The 25223-nt window shown below is 46.6% G+C and overlaps 1 protein-coding gene across 1 annotated transcript in view; it reads right to left on the bottom strand.

Annotated features, from left to right (window-relative positions):
• ABHD2 (abhydrolase domain containing 2, acylglycerol lipase) overlaps positions 1 to 25223 on the bottom strand; it is a 96061-nt gene that overhangs the window by 19726 nt on the left and 51112 nt on the right. Inside the window, exons 4-5 of the mRNA XM_084773607.1 lie at positions 18686 to 18861; positions 16702 to 16869 (exon numbers count right to left, since the gene is read on the bottom strand). Of these exons, the coding sequence (XP_084629733.1) occupies positions 16702 to 16869; positions 18686 to 18861 (344 nt within the window). The remainder of the gene's footprint in view (positions 1 to 16701; positions 16870 to 18685; positions 18862 to 25223) is intronic.

The following is a 25223-nucleotide window of genomic DNA, read 5'->3' as shown; positions in this document are numbered from 1 at the left end:
TGTTCCTTTGTGAAGAGGGAACTGCAAAACCTTCCTGGAGGTTAATATCACAGCAAAGGGCTGGGGTTGGGCTCGGCGGTAGAAGTGCCTGTTTGGCATGTATGTGGCTCTAGGTTTGATTCTTCAGCTTGAAAAAAGAAATAAACATCATGCTGGGTGTGGTGGCGCATGCCTTTAATCCCAGCACTCGGGAGGCAGAGGCAGGCGGATCGCTGTGAGTTCAAGGCCAGCCTGGTCTACAAAGTGAGTCCAGGACAGGCAAGGCTACACAGACAAACCCTATCTCGAAAAACCAAACCAAACCAAAAAAACAAGTGATGTGCTGGCACAGTGTGGTCCACTGCGTGGGCCCTGGCCCCAAACCTACTAACTCAGGAACGTTAAGAGACATACATAGATTGCACAGAGGGCTACAAGGCTCTCACTCCAGAGTTCCTCCTTCAGAGGATCTGGGTGGGCCGAGAGTCTCCATTTCCAGTGTGAAGTCAGGTGACGTTGGCACTTTGAGAATGACTACCCTAGTTGATCAGGGAGATGGGTGGAAGTCTCGGTTCTCTTTCTTTTGTTTTTAAAGGCTAGTGGAGACAGATGGCCAGTGCCATTCATAGGTAAGAAAGTTTGAATTAAAAGAACAACTAACATTATTTTTTGTTTGTTTGTATCAGAAAAGATCATCAAGTTTGCCACCCCTTGAGCCAGGTACGGTAGCATACTCCTGAAATCCTAGCACTTGGGAGGTGCTTGTGGGAGGACCAGGTCAACACTGGCCACATAGTATGTTCCAGGCCAGCTTGGGCTATGTGGGACCATATTTTGAAAACCAGAAAAAGTCTGACACTAAGGGCAGAAGGACTGTGAGTTCAGGTCCAGCCTGGGTTACATAGTCAAGCCCTGTCTCAAATAAAAGCCAAAATGAAACAGTGGTTTGGCCTATCAATTCCACTTCTGGGAACTGTATGCTGCAGAGCCAACTGTATATGTGTGCAGAGATCCATGTACACAGATGTCCTTGGCAAGCGCTGTTTGTAGCAGTGAAGACCTTGGAACGACCCCATTTCCATCAGCAGAGGGCATACGTGAAGCATTGTACTGCCGTGAAAAAGAATGCTAAGGGAAGAGCTGGCTTTCTTCCAGAGGGGCCAAAACGAGGGAGGGAGCAGGAAAGGTGCCATCTCACGTGTGTGCTCAGGCTCAAAAGGGAAAACTGTGGCAGACACCAAGGGGAGAACTGTGGGTCTCATATTTAATAATAAAAAAAAAACAATCCAGCTAGCTTAAAAATCCAGCCAAATAGAGATCCCCGAGGCCAGTTTCATCTCTGCTGAAGAGACGACACATCAGTAATGCCAGGACAGCAGTTTATGCTGGGGACATTATTTGCATAAGGAATGGTTCTGAGGGGATTCATTTAAACTGTTACAAGAATCCTTACTTCTCTACCATTTCTTTGGATTTCTGCCTAATAGCGTCCTTGGCTCGTTACTCATATCTTTATGCTGTGTTCTACTGTGGGATGAGCTGCTGTGAGGTTATAAACCCCATCGCAATGCCCTTGATCTGGTTCCCCGCTGCACCTGTGGCCCAGATGCTTCAAAGGATGCTAAATTGGCATGACCTAAGCGGGGAGATGGAAGAGGGGAGGCACACTGTTGTGGAACTGTTGACTGAGGCCACGTGTCCTCCCCCACATAGCAAATGAGCCGGTCCGCTGGCCTTTGGGACTTGTGTCTGCAACCCAAGTCTTCTGCCCTGTACCCCAAACCTACAGAGGCAACTGTACTGGCGGGGAGAACTGGCCACTGTTAAAGGCTGCCTGTCTTCTCCTCTGAGCCTTCTTGCAGTACTTTGATTTGAACCTAATTACTTGAGACCCAGTACAGTCACAAAGCGTGGATTTGCTACACAGCCGAGGAGCAATTACAGCTAATGGTGTAGGCTCTCTGGGAACCTTCATTTCATGAAATGGAAGCACATCTGATCTTGATAAAGGTCTGGCTCTGCCGGGTGCTGGATAAACTGTTGGTTGCCTGTGAAGAGCAGCCACCCATCCCAGGCAAGGGAAAGGTAGTCATGGTGTGTGTCTGCCTAGTGCCAGGACTGGCTTCCTGGAGGTGCTGGGAACTCCACCTGCAGTCAGATCCTAATGCTCTTAGGCCCACCCTGGCTTCTTTCACTAAGCACTGCAGTAATCTGCATGTCCACAGTGGGGGGACTTTAAGGAGGGTCTATGTATTTGATCCTTCTGGGATTAGCAGCAATAACAAGATTAAACATCCAATCTCACAGGATGAAATAGGAGCCATTAGCCTGGCGGTGGAGAGATGAGTCACACAAGAAGACAGGGCCGTGTTGGGAAGAGAATGGGCAGAGAGCTGTTGCCTTTTCTTCACGCTTCCTTCCCCATGAAAAGACAAAGTAAAGACTCTCTGAAAGCTTCTATTTCAAAAGCTATTCCTGGGCCAGGGCTCAGCAGGGAGAGGGCTAGTCTAACATGCAGTAAGCCCTGGGTTTAATCTGCAGTACCACATAAACTGGGTGAGGTGGTACATGACTGTACCTTTAGCACTTAGGAGTGGAGGCAGAAGGGACAGAGTTCAGAGTTATCTGGCAGCCTGGACTACATGAGACCCTATCTTAAAAAAACAAACCCAAACCCAAAAGTCATATCCCTACTATGACTAAGCAGGCTAAAATATACGAACTCAGAGACATGGTGTTCCTGTGCAGGGAGCACTTGAGTCATCTCCGCGTGCTCTATGCCAGGCATGGGCCTGGCATTTGGTGGCTATGCCACCGGATGGGAAGTGAGTAAGAACAGAGGCTGAATCATGTGCACTGAAAACACACACACTGGTCAGTGCCACTGTGCAGAGGGCGGGAAATCAACACTTGGGTATCTGTCCCACTAAGTTGACAGCGGGTGGTTGGGGCCCAGCAGCCCCTGTCACTTTCATGGGAAAGGTACATGAATCATTTCTTAAAGCCAAAGGAAAGCTACCCAAGATGAGTCACCAAGGGAGAAAACAGCTGCAGAATGAAGTTAGCTTGCCTTAGTCCTAATCTCTGAAAGAACGGAATCCTTCCAGCATCTCTGCAGGCTCACATACTGGGCTGTTACCAGGAGCTTATGATGCGCTGCCGCCTGTCCTGAAGTGCGCTTAGGCCCTGCTCCTCAGCCACTGTCCCCTAAGATGTGTGAGCTTCCCCTCTCCTTCCACTGTCCCCTAAGATGTGTGAGCTTCCCCTCTCCTTCCACTGTCCCCTAAGATGTGTGAGCTTCCCCTCTCCTTCCACTGTCCCCTAAGATGCGTGAGCTTCCCCTCTCCTTCCACTGTCCCCTAAGATGTGTGAGCTTCCCCTCTCCTTCCACTGTCCCCTAAGATGTGTGAGCTTCCCCTCTCCTTCCACTGTCCCCTAAGATGCGTGAGCTTCCCCTCTCCCTCCACTGTCCCCTAAGATGTGTGAGCTTCCCCTCTCCCTCCACTGTCCCCTAAGATGCGTGAGCTTCCCCTCTCCCTCCACTGTCCCCTAAGATGCGTGAGCTTCCCCTCTCCCTCCACTGTCCCCTAAGATGCGTGAGCTTCCCCTCTCCCTCCACTGTCCCCTAAGATGCGTGAGCTTCCCCTCTCCTTCCACTGTCCCCTAAGATGCGTGAGCTTCCCCTCTCCCTCCACTGTCCCCTAAGATGCGTGAGCTTCCCCTCTCCCTCCACTGTCCCCTAAGATGCGTGAGCTTCCCCTCTCCCTCCACTGTCCCCTAAGATGCGTGAGCTTCCCCTCTCCCTCCACTGTCCCCTAAGATGCGTGAGCTTCCCCTCTCCTTCCACTGTCCCCTAAGATGCGTGAGCTTCCCCTCTCCTTCCACTGTCCCCTAAGATGCGTGAGCTTCCCCTCTCCCTCCACTGTCCCCTAAGATGCGTGAGCTTCCCCTCTCCCTCCACTGTCCCCTAAGATGCGTGAGCTTCCCCTCTCCCTCCACTGTCCCCTAAGATGCGTGAGCTTCCCCTCTCCCTCCACTGTCCCCTAAGATGCGTGAGCTTCCCCTCTCCCTCCACTGTCCCCTAAGATGCGTGAGCTTCCCCTCTCCCTCCACTGTCCCCTAAGATGCGTGAGCTTCCCCTCTCCCTCCACTGTCCCCTAAGATGCGTGAGCTTCCCCTCTCCTTCCACTGTCCCCTAAGATGCGTGAGCTTCCCCTCTCCTTCCACTGTCCCCTAAGATGCGTGAGCTTCCCCTCTCCTTCCACTGTCCCCTAAGATGCGTGAGCTTCCCCTCTCCCTTCTCATCCCTCCTCACTTGGTGCCATTATAAGGCTCGGCTCTTTCGGGCGTGGTGGCGCAGCCTTTAATCCCAGCACTCGGGAGACAGAGGCAGGTGGATCGCTGTGAGTTCGAGGCCAGCCTAGTCTACAAAGTGAGTCCAGGATGGCCAAGGCTACGCAGAGAAACCCTATCTCGAAACCACCACCACCACCCCCCCAAAAATATAAGGCTCGGCTCTTTAAGCAGAGGCAAGACAATCACATTGTCGCTCTGGATTTAACACAATCCCAAACGGAGCCTGCGTCAGCGAAACTGGCGGCCATGACAAGTTTACAGAAACATCTAGGTTGATGATCCAATCAAAGATTATAAGATGGAGAAGAAAAAAAAAAGGTTATAAGATGGGCTGGACAATGGAGACGAAATAGAGATGTCTTCAAGTCTACTGTCTCGGGCAAAGGTATATAGAGTTCAGGGGCAGGATATTTGCCTGGCAATAGTAGGCGCAAAGCCCAGAGTTTGAGGCCCAATACTATGAAAAGAAAAGGATTAATCCCTGCGCTCAGGAGGCAGAGACGGGTGGATATCTGTGAGTTTGAGGTCAGCCTGGTCTACAGAGTGAGTCCAGGACAGCCAGGGTTACACAGAGAAACCCTGTCTTGAAAAAAACCAAAAACACCCCCCACACACAAAAAAAAAAAAAAAGAAAGAAAGAAAGAAAGAAAGAAAGACAGAAAGAAAGAGAAAAGGGCTGGATGGCTCAGTAGTTAAAGCTCTGGTTGTTCTTCCAGAGGACCCTGGGTCAGTTCCCAGCACCCACGTGGTGGTTCACAGCCACCCATTACTCCAGTTCCAGGGGATCCAATGTTCTTTTCTGAACTTCACATGCACCTGGCATGAATGTGCTACACATACATACATGCAGGTAAAACACTCATATACATACAATAAACCTGAATTGCTTGTTTGTTTGTTTGAGACAGGGTTTCTCTGTGTAGCCCTGGCTGTCCTGCAAACTCTTTGTAGACCAGGCTGGCCTCGAACACACAGCCTCCGGAGTGCTGGAATTAAAGTAAACCTGAAACTAAGAAAGAAAGAAAGAAAAAAAGAAAGAAAGAAAGAAAGAAAGAAAGAAAGAAAGAAAGAGAACAGGGAAGGAAAACCAACATATCTGCTGGGTGTGGTGGATACCTGCAATCCCAGCACTCAGGAGGTGAGGCAGGAGAGTGAGGAGCTCAAGGTAAGCCTCAGCTACAAAGCAAGTTTGAAGTCAGCCTGGGCTATACAACACCCTGTCTCGTATGACCAAAGAAGGGAAATGTAAATTTTCTTAAACTGCAGCCTTAATCCTGGCAGGCGCCCTGGATTATGGGTGACCTCTGTGGATGCCACAAGTCAGGTGGCTGAGAGTCCCACACTGTCAGAGTCCTGAAGCAAGTCTGCTGTTCAGATATGGATATTGGTAAGCTCTCCTTTGATGTTCCAAAGTGTCTCGTTAGGTCCCTAAATTGTATGGTTACACTAGGCACAGGGCCTTTCTCCCATCCAAGACTGATGCTACCCTCTAGGCAAGTCAAGGTTTCTGAAGGTGCCAATGTACATTAAGAACAAGCAAGCAAACAAATAATCCACGTTAGACTCAGCAGGATACTGAAATGCTTCTTATCCAAGGAATAGAAGATGTCAGGGTGTGATGCTACCACTTCAGGCACTTTCCCTCAGCACGACACCATGCCAGAAGGTCCAGAGCTTAGAGAACAGGGGAAAAAGCCCACTTCACTACTTAAACTTGCAGAGAAGAAAGCAATTAAACCGTTTGAGCCACGGTCAATGTCAAAACACCCAGCGTGGTGTTTCAGGAGAAGAAATGCGCTGGGTTCTGAGGAGACCCATCCTCCCCCGAAACATTATGGGGGCCAAAGACAGGTTATTTTTGTTCCTTTTTTGTGATTTAGAGGAGACTTAAAACTGTATTATTTCTGTCTTTGACTCAAGATCGAGCTGACAGGAAGAACTACTGGCTCTTGACTTTCTGGCCATAAAATTTCTAAGCATAAAAATAAAATATAGGAGCCAGAGGACCTCTGGCTGGGAAAGCACTCCCCAGTGCATCCTAGGTTGTGGGCTTAATCCAGTCATGATCTACTTTGAACACTTACATTGGAGTCTAATGTACTCAGCCAGAGGAAGACAGAGGGAACAGAGCTTCCTGGTTTAGTGGCCTCTTATAGCATCATGAGGTGGGTGGGCACGGGAGGGGACACCATCATATTCTAAACCTGGCCTGGATTAGAAAATGAATTGTAGTCAATGAAGAATCCGCCAACATGTGGATCACGGAGGGCTCCGATGGTAGATGAGGCTCTTTACAATAACGTACTTAAAAAATCATCACAAAAACGTCTCCATCTTCCTTCCTCTTCTGTGTTAGTGATTTGCATACACACAGCAGGGTGATGGCTAACCTGATCCAGTGTAGCAAGGAGACATTTAAAAGACAGTGTGGAGGCTGGAAAGATGACTCAGTGCTTAGAAGTGCTTACTGCCCTTGCAGCAGACCTAGGCTTGGTTCCCAGCACCCACATGATGGCTCCCTACTGCATGTAACTAAGCCCAGACCCAGGGGCTCTGATGTCCCTTTCTGGTCACCAAGAGTTCTAGCACAAACGTGGTGCACATAAGCTCAGTCTGTCTTGATCTCTCTCTGCCCTACTCTTTGCTTGCTTGCACATGCACATGGATGTACACACAAATAATAAATTAAAAGTCTTGGGGAAAAAAGTATTTTGGCAACTCAACTCTTGTAGGTGGTACCAGTTACCCTAACAGGTTCATGTTTTACTTTTGGCCTGATTAGTTAATGTAATTTATTTGAATTGATATTTCATAGTTTAAAATAATCTGCAAAACATCAAAACTGGGTGCTGTGTGCCTGCCTTTAATCCTAGCATTTGAGAGGCAGAGGCCGTAGGATCTCTGCAAGTTCGAGGCCAGCCTGGTCTACAGAATGAGTTACAGGACAGCCAGGATCCATTTTCTACATACAAGCAAACACATCTACAAGACATCCACCCATAAACAGTAAATCCTCATCACGAGTCTCAAGGCTGGAAAGACAAGAAGACTGAGGCGCCTTGCCCAGTGGAAGAACCTAAGGCGACGCTGTAAGTAAAAGTCGAGTGGGCTGCGGAGAGGAAGGTGCATGAACCAGAAGAAAGGACAAGGTCAGATAGTCTCAAGGGGAGAGAATGCTTGCAAAGGGAGCTAAGCTATCAGTGCTTGGGCTGTGGCTAAATGTTGACATTAGGAGACGGGCTGAGGACCCATGGGGACTGTGTCATGGTTTTGCTATTTCTCTGTAAACCTGGAACACCTTTAGACGTGGGAGTTTAAAAGGTAACATCTTTTTCTTTTTTTAATAGAAGGCTGCAGAGTCAAGTGTGGTGACACAGGCCCGTGACCCCAGCTACTAGGAGGGATAAGACAGAAGGATCACAAGTTTGGGGTCCGCTCGGGCTACAAAATGTGCTTAAGGCTGGCCTGGGCATCTTAGGGAGACCCTGTGTCAGAGTAAAGAACACTAAAGGTGGGTGGGGGTCGGGAGGGTTTGCTCAAACTATTGCACTAATCAAGGACAATACAAGTAGTAAGCATCAAACCCCTACTCTGACCTAGCCAATGGATAGGACATTCTCCACAGTTATGTGGAGAGCGGGCACTGACTCTGAAATGAACTCTGGTGCTCCATCATATTTGATGACCGCCTTTGGGTGAGGAGGCCTGATGGCACTCAAAGAAAGAATAAGCAGGCTACCAAGATGAGACTTGATAGCCTATGACCATTAGTGGGGGAAGGGAGATCCCCCTTGGTCATAGACCTAGGGGAGGAGAGTAGGGTGAAAGCAGGAGGGAGGGAGGAACGGGAGGATACAAGTGATGGGATAACAATTGAGTTGTAATCTGAATACATTAATAAAATAAAATAAAAAACTAAAGAGAAACTTGGGGATATCACTCAATAGTAGGTCATTTGCCAGGCATGTACAAGAGCCCAAGTTCAGTCCGTAGACCTGCCGCTCACCACACTGAAAATCTACGATGCATACTGAACTCAAGTAGAAGCCCCTATCCCCTTTAGCCGGGGCTTGAACTCAGGGCCTCATGTACGCAAAGCAAATGCTCTATTACTGAGCTGTTATGCCCCTCAGCCTATCAGCTAGGAGCACTTGCTCTTCTTGCGAGCACCCAGATAGGTTCCCAGCAGCCGCACAGTGACTCATGGCAGTCTAGTAACTCAAGTTCTTTTTGTTTTGTTTTGCATTTTTGTTTTTTTGAGACAGGGTTTCTCTGTGTAGCCCTGGCTGTCCTGGACTCACTTTGTAGACCAGGCTGGCCTTGAACTCACAGCGATCCGCCTGCCTCTGCTTCTCGAGTGCTGGGATTAAAAGCATGCGCCACCAATGCCCAGCCTATAACTCAAGTTCTAAGGGATCTGACCCTCTTCCAGCCTCTGTAGGCACCAGGCATGCACACAGTACTCTTACATACATGTAGATAAAAGACTTGTTCACGTAAAATAAAGAGAAAATGATTTTTTTCAAAAAGGCTAAAGTGTATTGAATACAGCCTGTACTGCAACAAAAGATTATATTTGTACTAACTTAAAAAATTGATTACAGGCCTAGAGATGTAACTCAGTGGTAGAACACTTATTAAGTGTGTACGAGACCATAAGTACATGTACACACGTGCGTGTGCGGGCGCGCACGCACACACACACACACACACACACAGAGAGAGAGAGAGAGAGACAGAGAGAGAGAGACAGAGAGAGAGAGAGAGAGAGAGAGAGAGACAGAGATTAACTCTGAATACTGAAGCCATAGTAGCTTTGAACTGGAGGTGTGTGACTCACACAGCCCTGGCTAGAAGGTCAGTCCTGAAGGCCATGCATCTGGAAAGCCAGCCCTCCGAAAGAAGTGGACCCTATGCCCACATGTGACCTTCCTGCTAGTCCGTATCCACTAGTGAGATCCAGTCTTCCTCAGCTCTCTCCGCTAGATATGCAAACCCCATCTGATGGCTTCTGAGATGCCAAGGCTCTTGCCCTGTGCAGGCCGGTCCTTAGCAGATGTAAGTCACACAGTAGAGGCAGGAGGATAAGAAACACTATCTACACCCGTTAAAAAATAAGACCTGGTCCTAAGAAGGTTGTCAATAGTGAACACTCTCTTTTGGATAAATCTGACAAAAACAAAAACAGAAACAAAAACCCTTAGACCGACTGTGGCTATGCACTCCTCGTCTGCTCAAAGTAGCGAGATGTTCTGTATAGGGTCCTGAAGGCAGCGGCTCAGACTCTCAGCTGTGTTCCACTCCAGATACCAGAGGATGGTGGACAAAGAAAGACAGACTCCAGCCACCAGGCCCAGGTCTGTGCCTCTGAGAAGCTCTTGGATGCCCTTTGGTCACCCGTCTAAAATGCATCTGACTGCAAGCCATTTCTACTTAGAGGTCGCTCATGCATGGCGAGTGTTCCGGGGCAGGGACTCCAGCAGATGGCTACATTGTCTAGGTTTAAAACCTACACCTCAGCTTTGCCATCTACAGCTGGTTATTCAGTCGTGCTTGGGCTTCGGTTTCTTTAACAGGACAACTGACTTAACGTGGCATATAAAGTACCCAGGGCAGTCCCCAGCATATGGCACATGGCCTGAGAGTTATAGTCACTAATAAATTGCCCACCATCACCAACCTGAGACTTGGAAATGCTCAGATGCCCTTGTTTCTCTAAACTCTACGATTCTAATGAATAGTACCCCAAATAGGAAATGAGCAAGAGAACACAAGTGGTATTAAGCTGGGACTATTAAGTTGGTTCTGCTCCTTTGGTCACATGACCCAAGGCACAGCTCTTAACGTCCCTAAGCCTGTGAAGTAGGGACTCCAATTAATAGCTATCCCAGAGGCAGGAAGAATCAAATGAAGAAACCCACAGAATTGTACACTGTCTGCCCTCATTAGTGTGAGATCAATGGAAGCTTTCCTTAATGAATTATCTTTTTAACAGGCAGCGCCGCCAAAGAGCCCAAGAGTGTGCAGTCACCCACTTAAGGAAATTCTTCTGTTCACCACGGCCAATGACACGGACAGGGTAAGTGTACCTGTGTTTTGGAACCTCTGCGTTCCAAACTGAAAAATAAGGAAGAGGTCTTTTCTGTCCTTCCTGCGGGACTGCAGAAGGGGCAGAGGACAGGGCTCCTGTCAATGCCCTCTTCTGTTTTCTCCTCAATGTTCGAAAAGACAAAAGGGTTTTCACAGTGAGGGGAAAGGCTGGCCTCAGGTCTATAGGGGTGAGTTTGTCACCCAGGGAAAAGCCACATAGCTCCCAGGCACACCTGCTTGACTTACTCTCACCTATGGTGCTCCTTTATCCTCACACACTGTCTTTCACATGTATCAGCAGAGTCCTAAGCCAGCACTTAACACTCTGTGAGGGACAGGGCCTTTAAGACACCGGGAGTTGCCGGGTGTGGTGGCGCATGCCTTTAATCCCAGAGGCAGAGGCAGAGGCAAGCAGAGAGCTGTGAGTTCAAGGCCAGCCTAGTCTAGAAAATGAGTCCAGGGCAGCCAAGGTTACACAGAGAAACCCTGTCTTGAAAACCTTCCCACCAAACCCCCTCTACAAAAACACCGGGAGTCACAGCAGGAGTTACAAAGACTGGCTCTAGTGCAGTGGACTTTTGGGACAGAGAGACAAAAGCTAAACAGGTTGATAAATCATTTTGAAAACTGTGAAGAGCAGCTGGGCAGTGGTGGTGCACACCTTTAATTCCAGCACCTGAGAGACAGAGGCAGGCAGATCTCTGAGTTCAAGGCCAATCTGGTCTACAGAGAAAGTTCCAAAACAGCCGGGGCTACACAGAGAAACCCTGTCTTGGAAAACCAAATATGGAGACTGTTTAGGGGCGCTGGAGAGAAGACCAGGTGGTGTGGATGGCGTCACATGACTTACAGGGAGGGAGTCAATGAAGGGCTCTCACAGAACACTGACATCTTGGTAGAGACTCAAATGATGGGAGACGCTAGCTGAGGGCCATGAAATGGACTTCCAAAGAACTTGGGCTTCCTGGAGGTGAGCAGGCCCAAGTCACTCTGGCTCTCAGAGACTGCTGGGGCCCATGCCTGGTGCTGATGGGGGTGGGGGGGAGGTGGGGGGAGATGACACACACCAGGAAGTCTGACTCCTGGGCTGTGTGGCATATCCTGGGGATCCAAAGATCCAAAGATTTCCACCCTCAAGATCGCAGCAAGCCACGCCCACATGACGACGGCTCGCTGAGGAATCTGGTAAAAGTGGGAGGCGAAGGGATGTAAGAGCGATATGTGAACCACATCAGCCAATTGCAAAATATATAGTCTTGACGTGGGCTCTCAACTGAGTGAGCAACCTGTACATGGGGGACGGGGCAGAATACGATTGGAAGAAGTAAACTGCTCTTGTGTGAACTCAAGGGGTGCTGTTTTAATTGAGATGATATATTGTGCTCACGTTCTGGCTATGAGAAAAATGGTGTCCCGTTCCCTTCCCCGGCCAGATTCACACACTGAAGCGCTAACCTCCAGTACCTCAGCATACCAGTCTTTTCAAAGGCATAGCTATGCTAAAATGGGGTGGTCTGGGCAGCCCCTAACACAACAGCGCTGATTAGGATGCAGAAATGTACACCACAAAAGCACTGTGAGAAGATCATGAAGGCACACAACAAGATGGTGGCCATCTACAAGCCACGGAGAGACACCGTAAATGCAGACTCTTGGTTCTGTAATTGTAGGAAAATAATTTTCTGCTAAATACACCACCAGTTATGGTGGTGGTGTTAGTCCAAGCAAGTTAAAACTTTACAGAGGGGCTGGGGGGATGACTCAGTGGTTTAGAGTACTGTCTGCTCTTCCAAAGGTCCTGAGTTCAATTCCCGGCAACCACATGGTGGCTCACAACCATCTATACCCGCTAATGCCCTCCTCTGGCATGCAGGTGCACATGCAGGTAGAACACTCATATACATAAAATAAATAAAATCCTTTAAAAAAAACTTTTCAGAGTGTATCACGGCACACTGAAACAGTCACAGATGACCCGGCCAGCTGGTTGGGGGCTTGCTTTGAAATAACCTTTGAGAGAGGATGTGGGGAGTGGAGTGGTCTCCAAAAGGAACAAGACTGGTTGCGACTGGTTACGAGCTGCATGAGTCTTGAAACAGGTGTTGGCGTGCTGGGTTTACCCTGGGTTCATTCTACTTGTCTGAAATTTTCTACAACAAAAAGCAAAGCAAGCTCTACCACAACACAACACACACTCAGTAACAATAAAAACAAACTAAACAGGCAATAGGAGATGAGACTTATATTTGTGGCTCTGAAAACCTTGACCATACCACAGGCTCCTGAGGAGCTAGGCCCCTTGCCCTGAAGTCTTTTAAAACTTTCCCAGGGGGAATTCTGCCTATGACTCAGTTGTGTGACCACTGACCTCTACAGGAGACTAGAAGACTGACTCGGAAAATACCATGCTCCTGGAAAACAGAGTATGAAGTGTCAATACAAAGTCTTCTAAGTTAATTTTTAATTATCTAAGTTAATTTTAATTAAAATTGTGATAAGCTGTGTTAAGAGTTGAGCAATATCTATTCCTTATTCCTCCACTCTGCTGAACTCCTCTGTACTTTAGCCAACAAATTACGGCCAGGAGTGATCCTTATCATGTCTAGGTAGAAGCTCCTAGAGCCAGGCTCGCTCTATCCCCCGTGAGGCCGGCCATGTTCTACTCAGCATCTGCTCTTCAAACCTAGGCCTTTATATGAAGCCGGTCGTGATGGAGACCAGGGCCCAGGTTATGCTGTGGACATGCAGCGTGGGGAGAAATACACCTCTGCTTTTGACTTGCTGGGCTTTGGGGACGCATCAGCTGGTCTATCTTGTCTGATATAGAAAATTAACCTGGAATTTGACCAAATACTTCTAAAGTTCAGTGGAAAGAAAGAAGAGGCTGGGTGACAGAGCATACCCGGAAGGAGAAGTGAGTCGGGGTTAGGGACGTCAGATACCCGGCTATGTCAAGCATAACAGTGGTGTTAAACAAAGAACGACTGGTAAAACTACACGTGAATTTGTGCTGAGGCTTGGAAGGTAGCTAGCATGTTTAAGAATGTAATATGTATGACTCACAACATGTGATTGGCTGGGGTGAAGGTTTTTCACTTCTGGCATGTTTACAATTAAGCTGTCTCAGTTTACCCTTTGAAAGCAGCAAACCCAGGCTTTGCTCGAATCTATCAGGCCGCTTTCATTAGAGGAGCACATCTTGCTCACCAGTCCAAGGATTCACTTATTGAAAAAAATCAATCAATTTTTAGCTAAAACAGCTGCTGAGAAAGTCCAGGTTCTCTCTCCAGCATCTTGCAAGTCACCACAGAAGTGTTAGATTGCAATAAGCTACCTGAATTCTAGCCTTTTATACCTCTTGAAAGTCATGTTTATTTGGCCTCAACCCCATTAAGAGATGCAAAGCAACAGCTACATGTACGGCTGCAGAGCAAAAGAATAGCAAAGCCACAAAAGTCCCATCTCTTCTAGGTCACCTGTCTTTTTGGGAAATCACTAGATCCTAAAGAATGATGCTGTTGAATCTGGAAACAAGGCTCCCTCAGCAAGGCCACCTTGCCAACTGTGGTCGGGCTGGAGTGTCTCCTGCCTGGCGTCTTCTCTGAGAGCACACTCGGCCCGCCTGGAGCCTGCCTTGCTCCTTCCTTCGCACGTGGTCTCCAGTTGGTGGCGCCTTCCATCAGGTCTCACTGTCTGCTGCTGCCCAGGACCCTCTAGGGCTCTTGGAGGCCCAGAGGCTCTTACCAGCTGTGATTGACTCTGAAGGTCACGACAGCTGGATCTGGGCTCCTGTCTCAGCTCCTCTACTTACTGACTAAACGGTTCCTCTCTGTGTTTCAGTTTCTTCATCCACACTGTGTTTCTGGGTTTGCTGGGCTTGACAATAAGGGGATTCTAGCTGCATGAGACCGGCACATAGACCAGGTGTAGGTGTCTTCACCGGTGGCAGTGGCTACTACTCTTTTTTAAAAAATATATTTTATTAATTTATTCATATTACATCTCAATTGTTATCCCATCCCTTGTATCCTCCCATACCTCCCTCCCTCCCATTTTCCCCTTACTTCCCTCCCCTAAGACTGTGACTGAGGGGGACCTCCTCCCCCTGAATTACTCTTTTTTCTTTCTTCCTTTTTTTTTTTTCTCTTCCTTCCTTCTTTCTTTCTTTTTTGGTTTTTTTGAGACAGGGTTTCTTTGTGTAGCCTTGGCTGTCCTGAAGCTCACTCTGTAGACCAGGCTGGCCTCGAACTCACAGAGATCTGTCTGCCTCTGCCTCCTGAGTGCTGGGATTAAAGGCGTGCGCCACCACTGCCCAGCCTCTTCTTTCTTTTTGACAGGGTCTCAACTCCTATATAGTCAAGGATGATCCTCCTGCCTCTATCTCCAGACATTCATGTACAACCTCACCTGGCTTATGCAGTGTTGAGGGTTAAGCTCCAGGGTTTTGTGTCTGCTAGGTAAGTGCTGTACCAACTGAGCTGCATTCCCAGCCCCCTCACTGGCATTTCTCATTTGTGTTGGTGCACTTGCTGTTAGATGGAGCTTCTAAGTCTCTGCGGAGCCTTGCAGCCAAGGCGTGTGTCATTATCTTCCCCTTATCCAGATGGCTTTCTGTCTAATCCAGGATCTTACAATCACTCCCTATTGTTTTCATCTGTGTTCAAAGTTGCCTAGCTTGGCTTTTCGGAGCCAATTCTTCCTCCACACATCACATTTTGCCATGCACCTGGGTTTAGTGTAAATCTGGATTTTCATCTCCATCTCGAGCCACTGACCAGACCATTGAGCAGAAGCGTTTGTACAAGGGGGTGTCTGAGTAAACAAGGGGGTGTCTGAGTAATGGGAGTGAGTGCAAGGGTGGGAATGGACTTGAAGCCATTTCCAGTGCAGTCCTATGGCTGCCCAAAAGCATGCACGCACAACCCCAACAAGGTCTGACAATATGTACAATATGTAAGGGAAATGCCAACTGCACACTTCTATCAGAAATCTACTTCAAAGATGTCATTAATGAGAAGAAAAAGCCAGATCTGTTATTTTAGCTCCTCGGGAGGCTGAGAAAGGAGGATCACACACGTTTAAGCCTACTTGGCTACAGATCAAATTCAGGGCTAGCCTGAGCAACTTGATGAGCCTTAGTATCAAAATAAAAATGCAGGAGAGCTACAGTTATAGCTTAGTGACAGGCTGTTTGCCCAGCCTGCAGAAGACTGTGGGTTCAGCCCCCAGTACTAAAGAGAGAAGGAAAAAGAAAATCTACAAACAAGATATCTCAGCAATATAATTTAAAACACTGTACACCCTATGACCATAACTGAACAGCAATGAGGCACTTAAAAAGGTTCAATACAATGACTGTGTAGCTTAAAAGTGACTCTAAAATTGCTCTGAGTTACTATTAGTATAGGAACTGTGTCTGCAACAAAACGAAAGCTACGTAAATATAGATAAAGACGGAAGGGGAGAGGGAAGAACTAGAAAGTGCTATTTCAGAGAGATTATAGATATAATGTTCCGTTGTCTCCCATTACGGCATAGTATAATGTATTTGCTCACGCAGATGCACCTTTCTATGTGCTTATTATTATGTGTGCATATATAATCTGAAGGGAGAGCCAATGGGAATCAAGAGTGAACAGTTCAGGGTTGGGCATGGTGGTGCACACCTGTCATCCCAGAACTTGGGAGGCACAGGCAGGAGGATCACTGCAAGTTCAAAGCCAGCCTGGATGATACCATACATTCTAGAATAGCCCATGTTACCAAGTAAGACCGTGTCTCAAAAACACACAAACAAATGAGAAGAAACAGTTCAGAAGTGAGAACTTGGGGTGACGGGGTTTCTATTAAAGAAGCATTTGTGTAAAGCTGACTTCCTTTCCACTGACACTGATGTCCCTCACTACACCTTCACCTGTCTCGTAGGATCTGGAGGAACTGGTGTGGGGGTGGCACAGAGAACGGCGTCAGTCTAGTTATGCACATGATCTCCCTGGCTCCAGCAGCATTCTCAGATAAGTCAAGGACCCTGGGCAAGACCTTCCCCTATGAACCGCTATGAGCTGGGATGGATACCCACTTCCAAAGCTGCTCAAGACACAGCATCACAAATGCCAGTGCAAGCTGGCTGCTCTAATAAGTGTGCCCCGTCATATCTTATGGTTGGTCACACATTCTACACTTACAAGGCAGAAGGTTGGAAGAGCTGCATGCTTTCTGTGAGAAAAGAAAAGGAGCGGGGTGGGGGTGGTCCATTTGGCCACACCCCATGCTTACCATAGGTGAACATGCGTGGGGAGGTCAGCTCAATGTTGGGCAGGGCTCCCAGGTGGTTTAGCACTGCACAGCGGTAGCCATTTTTCTGGGCATAGTCAACGAAGGTTCGGATGTACTGCTTCTCGCTGTGATTGGCAATTCCAGGACAGATGACCATGGTGACGTCATCTATAGGGTGGAGAAAGAGTTCCTTTATGTATCCTTTTTTTTTTTCCTCCTTTATTAATTTATTCTTGTATGTATCCTTTTAATATGTGAACACTGATATTAACAGGTACTGGGGTGGTGGGATTATGGGTAATTCTCCCTCCCTTTCTCCTTCCCTTCTCCTTGAGAGAGGGTATCTCTTGATAGCCCTGGCTGGAACTCACAGGTTCATATGCCTCTACTTCCCTAGTGCTGGAATTAAAGGCGTGCGACACCACATCTGGTCACCTCTTTTTCATTTTTAGCCTGGTCTATTTTTCACTTTTAAACATTTCTATCTGTTTGCCAAAATGAAGATGTATTCCTCCTGCAGTCAGGAAAAGAAGTCATTTTTTTTTAAAAAAAAAGCTCATTTTCTTAGGAATATTTCCTAGGTGCAGATACAATCACCTTCATTGATCTTTGCAGGGAGCCCGGGTGACGGAAAGTCATGGGTAAGAAACTAAGAGTTGGTGTTGCCCTTTCCAACTCCCCTACCAGGCGTCAGCGAGAACAGACTGTTCAAGCTAACATTTATGTTTTTGTTTTATAGTGTTGTTGTTGTTGCTGTTTTAAGACAGAGTTTTACGTAGTTGGCCTTGAATTCCTGATCCTCGAGTGTCCGTTTCTCCAATGCTCGAGCCACCACACTGAGCTTCAACTGTATGCTTCAATGCTAGAGGCCAAAGTATTAGCAACAAGAGAAAGAACACAACTAACTGTGGCGGGGGAACTAGTGGAATAAACACATGTAAGACCAGCTACCCTGCTTACAGACACACCGTGAACGCCTTCCTTTTCTGATTGTTGGCTGAGAGGACATTCTCCTGGGCCCCGGGGACTTCCACACTGCAGCAGAAGGGCCCTAACCAGCTACAGAAGTAACTAGAGTGGCAGGGGCCGTGAGGGTCTACGCAGGGAGGCACCGTGGGTATACAGGAGAGGCCACACTCTCAGAGGAGGAGACATCTGAGACCTGAGTCACGGTGAGGTATCCATGTGAGGGTCTGGGGAGGAGTGTTCCAGGCAGAGGCAACGTGCTTCTGCAGCTACTCAGCCATTCGAGCTACTTTGAATAAATGAGTTAGCACACATTTACAGGGAATTTACCCACAAACAATGACTACACTCCTCTAACAAACTAGGTGTCTTTGAATAAGCAAAAACCACGTTCTCTTCTGGTAGGGACTGCACTCAAAAGGATGCTGGCATCCAAGTGCACTTCCTTCAGAAGGCTTCGTTATGAAGCATTTGTAATGTGTGTTTACTGTGTGGACGGGAAAGCGCACTGCCAAATGCTAGCAGCACCGGAAATTGGAGTTATTTTTCGGATGGGGTATCACTGACTCATGAAAAGTAAATACGGCTTTAATGTGCCCTTTTGTTCAAGGAGATTTATGCACAAGGCACCTGAGAGCCTTTACGCCCTGTTGTTCAACAAATAAAGCCACCGATACTGCCTTTCCTAGCACCAGCTTCCCACAGTAAAGGGAGACAGCATCGCCCACCTCAGGTCTAGAGCACTTAAAGCTGTTCCTAAAACCGACCAGGTCCTGGGGGCTCCAGGCTCCAAGCTCTTCCCACCAGCCTTTAAAATAGGTGTCCGCACTTCGCAAATGGATTGTGATTCTTTACTGATTTCTGCTACATAAGAACTAACAAGCACAGGTTGGAGTGAATCCTGACGATCTGGCCTCTGAGCACAACGGGACAATGGGTGGCACGGGCCACACACTGCTCCCACTGCTGGCTGCTCCTCTCTCTAGGCGGCCCGACACCAGGACCTAAAGCAGCTCACCTCCAACACAGTGCTCAGCCAGGGGCTCGAAGAGGTCGAATGTAGACGTGGCTCCGTCCGACATGGTGATGAACTTGCGGTGCCCGTAAGGGTGTGGTGACCTCACCCTGCCCATCTTCCCATACAAGGCTGTCTGGATATGTCCACTTTTCCCCCAGATCAGTGGTGGAATGTATCTAGAAAGGAGAGGAAGGAAAACAGGGACGGTCAATTCCATCCATATCTCTTGAACAAAGGCACCTCATCTTAGTACACTAAACCATAAACACCATGGATTTTTATTTGCTTGCTTGTTTTTTATTTTATTTTTTTAAAATCTGTTTCATCATTCGCTTTTGAGACCCAGGGGATCGGCCCCAGGGCCTCAGGCGTGCTGAGTGAGCACTTTGCCACCGAGCTGAACATTTTACCACCCCGCGGATCCATGCCACCATTTGTTCCTCTTCTGCATTCATTAATGCCGCCTACACCAGATTAGCTTTAGAAACCAAGCACGATTTCAAATTTAGAGCATCAAGTAATTCAACCCGGGCTATTTCTATAATAGAGGGGGGAAAGGAAGCAAATAATATCCCCTGAATACATCCCATGTGACAAGGGAGGCCTCATTAGTACCAGATGAGTTAATGTATACAAAGTGGCTCGCCTGGCACCTATGCTCGGTAACTACGCGCTTTTGCCATTGCTGCTGTGTTACTCCATTATCTTAACCTTTTTGTTCATTCATGCCTATAATTTCCCTCAGAGCCAGATGGTTCTAGAAGCTCTTTTTCTATTTATTCTTTTTGTATGCATACTGTTAAATATACACAAAGTTAAAGGAGTGACGATCCATCTTAGGTGAGTCCCCGACAAGCTGCATCTTTGGGGCTGAGAGAAGAGGAGGACGAGAGGGTGTTTAAGTGACAGGACATGGGGCCACTTGCCAGCAGGTGCAGATATCCCCATGGAAACGACTGCATTTGCTCAGGAGGGGAGGGTACTTACGAGGGCCGAGCCGGCTAGAATAGCAACAAAAAAGCAGCAGCCTTATAAAAGTAACCTCAGTTGGACGACTGAATACTATGTAAGACTCAGCCACATGATTTACAAAAAAAACCCTCAGACTGCCACTGTGCCGTGTAGAAGGAGAAAGGTGAACCAGGAAACCAAACTCCTGAGGAAAATTAGAACTATTTCCTTCCAATATGAATAAAGAAAATAAATATACTGAAGTTAAAAATATCAGAACAGGAGGCAAGTGGATCTTGGAGTTCAAGACTAGCTTGGTTTACTCTACAGGCTCTGAGTTCTAGGACAGCCTGAGTTACACCAAGAAATCCCGTCTCTAAAATAAAATAAATGCAAACTAACAAAGCCAGAGCACGCATATTACATAAGCTACTATTTGATTTTGTTTAGAACATGATTTAATCTTAGAACATGGCCAAAGACACAACCAAATCTTTTGGCTATTTGCAGACTTTGCATACCATGCTGAGACACACACCTTCCATCCCATGATCCATTGCCTCTTCTGAGTCTCGGCAACAGCCTCCCCATGGCCTCCTACCCCCTGCCTTGTTCCCACATCCACTCCACTGTCCAACTGTCCTCCTTGCCAATGGAAAGAGAATCTCAACACACAAATCTTGCTGCAGCCCTCTTAAGCATAGGGCTTCAGCTTGGTCTCAGGGTTAGTTACACCCTGTGCTTCTCGAACTCTGCATCAGTACGAAACCAGTGGCTCACTTCACCTCAGATGGACACTCCTGGGGGACAGCATCTCTATTCCAGATGTCTGGCTTGCCACCTTAGTCCTTTCCTGGCCAAACGGGCCTTGTCTTTAGGACTCGATCCCAATCAGGTTGGCTGTTGGGACAATTGTCTCATCCCTGTGGACTGCTCTGTCCCAGCACCCAGGTCGTTTCATTAGGTAGGAAGTTCTTTCTGGGAATCCTTCCTGCCATATTTATCATCGAGTCTGTGTCCAGGGACCCACACTAAGCACCAAGAGAGAATTTGCTGAAAGGATAGAAAACAGGCCCACTTAGCAAATCTAAGGATTAAAAAGTATCTTTGAAAGATAGTATGTATCATGATAATAGGAGTCTAGCTCTCATCTGATTGACATTTGGTGACATTCTCAGATTTAGTAGAATAAACCATCAAAGTGTATGGGGGGGGGGGGCGCAACTGCCCTAGAGGCACAGTGTGGGGTCAACTATGCACAGCACAAGTCTCACAATCTTTAATTGTATGACAATACCACCCACGGATCAAACACCATTTTTAATTAACTTCACAATAACACACAGCAGGACTTACAAAGCTGTGGTTTTGAAGTAAGTTCAGTGTGGTGGGCTCTTAACTGCACTTAAAAAAATACTTATATAATTTATTGGAAAACTACGAGAAAAAAATCAAAACAGTGTTCAGAATGGTTCAGGTCAAGGAAGAAATATAGATCCGAAGGATAAAATATTCTGGAGTTTATCTAAGCAAGGCACACAAACATTGGAGTGTGACAAGGTCTGTGGAGGGATATGCTTATTCTAACTACCTATGCAACAGTTTGTCTGAAAATATAGCGGCCAGTTGGGCGGACAAAGCACAGTGGAAGGATAGCCCTACGCCTGTCCCTTAAGAGACCTGGCAGGCTTGCTTCTACTGCAGACAGAATACAAGACAAACTAGATGCAGGAAAGCCAACTGCTAAGCTTTGCCAGGACAAGGTAAGCAAGTCCTTCATAATACCCACTTCACAGAAAAGTCTGTCAGACACTCTGAGCCAGAAGGCTGAAGATGATGCTTCAACATGAGAGAGACTGCACAGGTAGTCAGCAGTCTCTGTCATAGGTTTGGAAGCTGCTTGCTCCGCACTTCCTGTTTATTTAGATAATACTTATCCTTCTCAGCTCTCTGGTGGGGCTGAAGACTAAATAGTTATACTCTTACATTTAAGCTTAAGTTGCTTAGGATCTAAGAAGATGTTTTAGGTCTTAAAGGTGGTTTTTGATTAGTAATGCAAGTTATGATACACAGTGACTTAGGTACAGAACTCTGGAGTCACCAAGATAGGACAGACGATAGCAGAATACTTTCTCCAAGGTTGCCAAATACTAATGGACTGGACATGATGAAAGTATTTTTTACCACATGGTATAGAGTTTATTGATGTTAGAAAAAAGTCTTTTGTTTGTGCAAAAAGGGGGAATTGTTGCAGTATCCCATTGTGAAACTGAGATTGTGAACTGCAATAAACCTGGTTCTTGTTTGGTATGGTTCAATGCTAAAACAAACTGGGGGAGGGGGAAAGGGAGAGAAAGTGAGCATTGGCAGGTTTTGTGTTTATTTTCATTCCCTGGAAGTCTGACTGCCTAGCAGTTGAGAACTGCAAGGGGACCTTTGGATGACAGGTGTAGTTCCAACTCTATAGATTATGCCAAATGGCCTTTCAAAAAAGATAGATCAATTTATATCCCCACCAGTAATACATAAAAGCACTTGTTTGGCTTCTTTACCTTCATCGATGATTGGCATTAAATTTTTACTTCTTGGCCACTTTAATGGGCACCTCATTTCAACATATTTAAAGTTGACCCAATTTATGCTTTTAAAAACATGTCTCTCAGCTGGCAATTTGGCTTGGAGGGCTTTGTTGCCAAGCCTGGTGACTTCAATTAAAACCCCAGGATGGCTACTGCAAGTTGTCCTCTGACATCCACAGGTGTGCATGACACACATGTGCACTCCCAAACAGATAAATAAATGTAAAAGTGTTTCTCATTTCAATTTGTATTTTCTTGACTCACATTTCCTACTATTTATGTTTATTTTTCTGTTTATATTATTTATTTTCTATTACATTTTTACTCTTTTCCCTGTTAATTTATATTTTTGCTATCTCTATATTATTAAACATTATTATCATGTGTATGGTAGAATTGTTTCCTTATTAATTTGTATGTTTTTCTTTTGTTTTGAGAAAGGGTCTCGATACGTAGTCCAGGCTGGCTTTGGACTGGCAATCCTCCTGCCTCAGCTTCTTGAGTGCTAGGACTACAGGTATGCATCATGATGCTAAGGAAAGATTACTTTGATTTTTTTTCATATATATTTTTTATATTTTGTGGTTAAATTTGGTATATCTTTAAAGTTAAACCTTTATATTTTGGCTCCTCCTCCTTCTTGTTTGATTTTGTTTTTAAGACAGTGTCCTGTGTAGCCCATGCTAGCCTTGAACTTGCTATGTTGTTGAGACTGGCCTTGAACTCTTGGCTCCTCCTACTTCTACCTCCTAAATGCTGGAATTACAGGCTTGTACCACCATGTCTGACTTTGTGTGGTATTTTAAGAAGAGTGATTCCACACTCATTTATAATTATACTACCTATTTCCTCTTATTCTTATAGTTTTTAAAAAAGAAATGTATTCCCACTGGGCGTGGTGGCGCACGCCTTTAATCCTAGCACTCAGAAGGCAGAGGCAGGCAGATCGCTATGAGTTCCGAGGCCAGCCTGGTCTACAAAGCGAATCCAGGACATCCAGGACTATACAGAGAAACCCTGTCTCAAAAAAACAAAAAAGAAAAGCAAAAAAAAATGTATTCCCTTCGAGTTCACTTTCTTGCACAATAATAAACGGTCCACTCGTCCAGACTGATTTCTACCGTTATCTGTAACATATGCCAAGTTCCCGGTTACATATGTTTCTCTACTCTCTTTTGGGTTCAACCATCTATTTGTCTATTTACTTGCCAGTATGGTTGTTTTAATCAATTCAGCTTATGGGATATTTTGAAAGATGAAAGTTTAGGTTGCCTTCAGTATTCTTTTGCAAAATTTCCTTGGCAGGTTATTTCATTTTCCAGGTAAATTATATGATCAGCTTGTTGGGTTCCTGGGAAACTTTGAGAAGATTTGATTGAAAACATATCAAACATATATTATCCCGGGGCTAACAGTCATCTTTGCACTCACTGACTTGCCCCCTCTAAGAACATGGCACCTCACTCCTCACCCCCATGTCCCACAGTAAAGCTTTGCAGCTTTCCTCATAGTTAGGCCTGCAGTTTGATTACCCTGCTTTGCACGGGGCCGTGCATACTGTTAAAAGCTCTTCTCAAGACTTGGAGCATATGGTCATGTTTATATCTCTACGGAAGCAGGAATTGTGTCTCCTCCTCCTTTGCTAAGCCACTTGCTGCTCTGTCCACTGTTGTGCTGGGGCCTGCGGTCAATAAAGGCTCGTTACTAAGAGACAAGCTAGACCACAGCAGAACAGAGGCCAGCCTGTCCTTATCAGAGCACCATCTGGCTTTCCTAACAAAACTGCCCAATGGGAAAGACCGCAAGGGAAAAATGTGGACCGTCTTCCAGGCCACACGCCCTAACACACACACATAACACACACACACACACACACACACACACACACACACACACACTCCTAAATACAACCTGCTCAGTCTGTGTAATGTTACATGTATATATGCTTTCAGAGCTGACTGTTGGTATTGGATATAGCTGTTGGTATTGGATGTAGGACTATTTCTTCCACCCTCAGCATTCCTTAGCTGCCTATAGTTCTTTGTGTTGGGGCCTGTGAAGGCAATATTTTCTCAAAGAAAACTCAAAGCAAGTGTCTTTGGTCTCAGTTATTTGGGTGCCGTGCCGAAGGCATCACTGGATTCTGGAGTTTGTGGGCAGCCTGAGCAACGCCCGTAGCAAGACCATCCTATTTGACTTTATTTTTATTTTATGATTATGGGTGTTTTGTCTACATGCGTGTCTGTGCGCCAGGTGCACATGTGTGCCTGATGCTTGCAGAGGCCAGAAGAGGGCACTGGATCCCGGAACTAGAGTGTTACAGATGGCTGGGAGCCGCCATGTGGGTGCTGGGGATTGAACCTGGGTCCTCTGGGAGAGCAGGCAGTTCTCTTAACCACTGAGCCTGCTCTCCGGCCCTGTGGAGCTGCACTGAGGAGGCTTCCTTCTCTTCCCTGGCAAAGGAAGAATGAAGATGATTATTTCTCAAAGAAAAATAGAAGAAAATCCCTACCATGCTCTAGTCACTTGCCAGAATGAGACTCGTGCCAAAGAAAAGCCACCGGAAGTTTACAACAGCAAAGAAATGACGTGACTGGACCAAAACCTGAGGCCTTTCCCTCAGTGACTTAAGGATTATCCTCCTCAAAGAAAGCCCCTTAGTAACAGAAGCCAGAGATTCGGAGATGCTATTTATGGCTCTGCAATCCTGAATTTATTTACCTTTCTCTTTGAACAGAGAACATGTTAAGTAAAACTGTTTGTTTTTCTATAGCCCTTCCCAGGTTTTCAAAGTCCTTTTTTGTAAATGATCTCATTTGACTTTGATGTCAGTTTCGTGCCATGGACTGCCTGCTTCTCTGTGGGGACCCTGGGGCCAGCAAGTTAAAAGCTTGGATGGCCAGACTGTGAGCCGAGGGTAAAACTGAGAGTTCAACTGAGGTCCTGGCACTGTGCAGGCTTGTGTGGATGGTAACTAGGTATAAGAGAGGAAAAGGGATACTTTCTCT

Source organism: Acomys minous (assembly GCF_964271855.1).
Source record: "Acomys minous genome assembly, chromosome: 2".
Classification (NCBI taxonomy): Eukaryota; Metazoa; Chordata; class Mammalia; order Rodentia; family Muridae; genus Acomys; species Acomys minous.
Note: the sequence above shows the minus strand (reverse complement) of the source record. Positions and strands in the feature narration are given on the sequence as shown.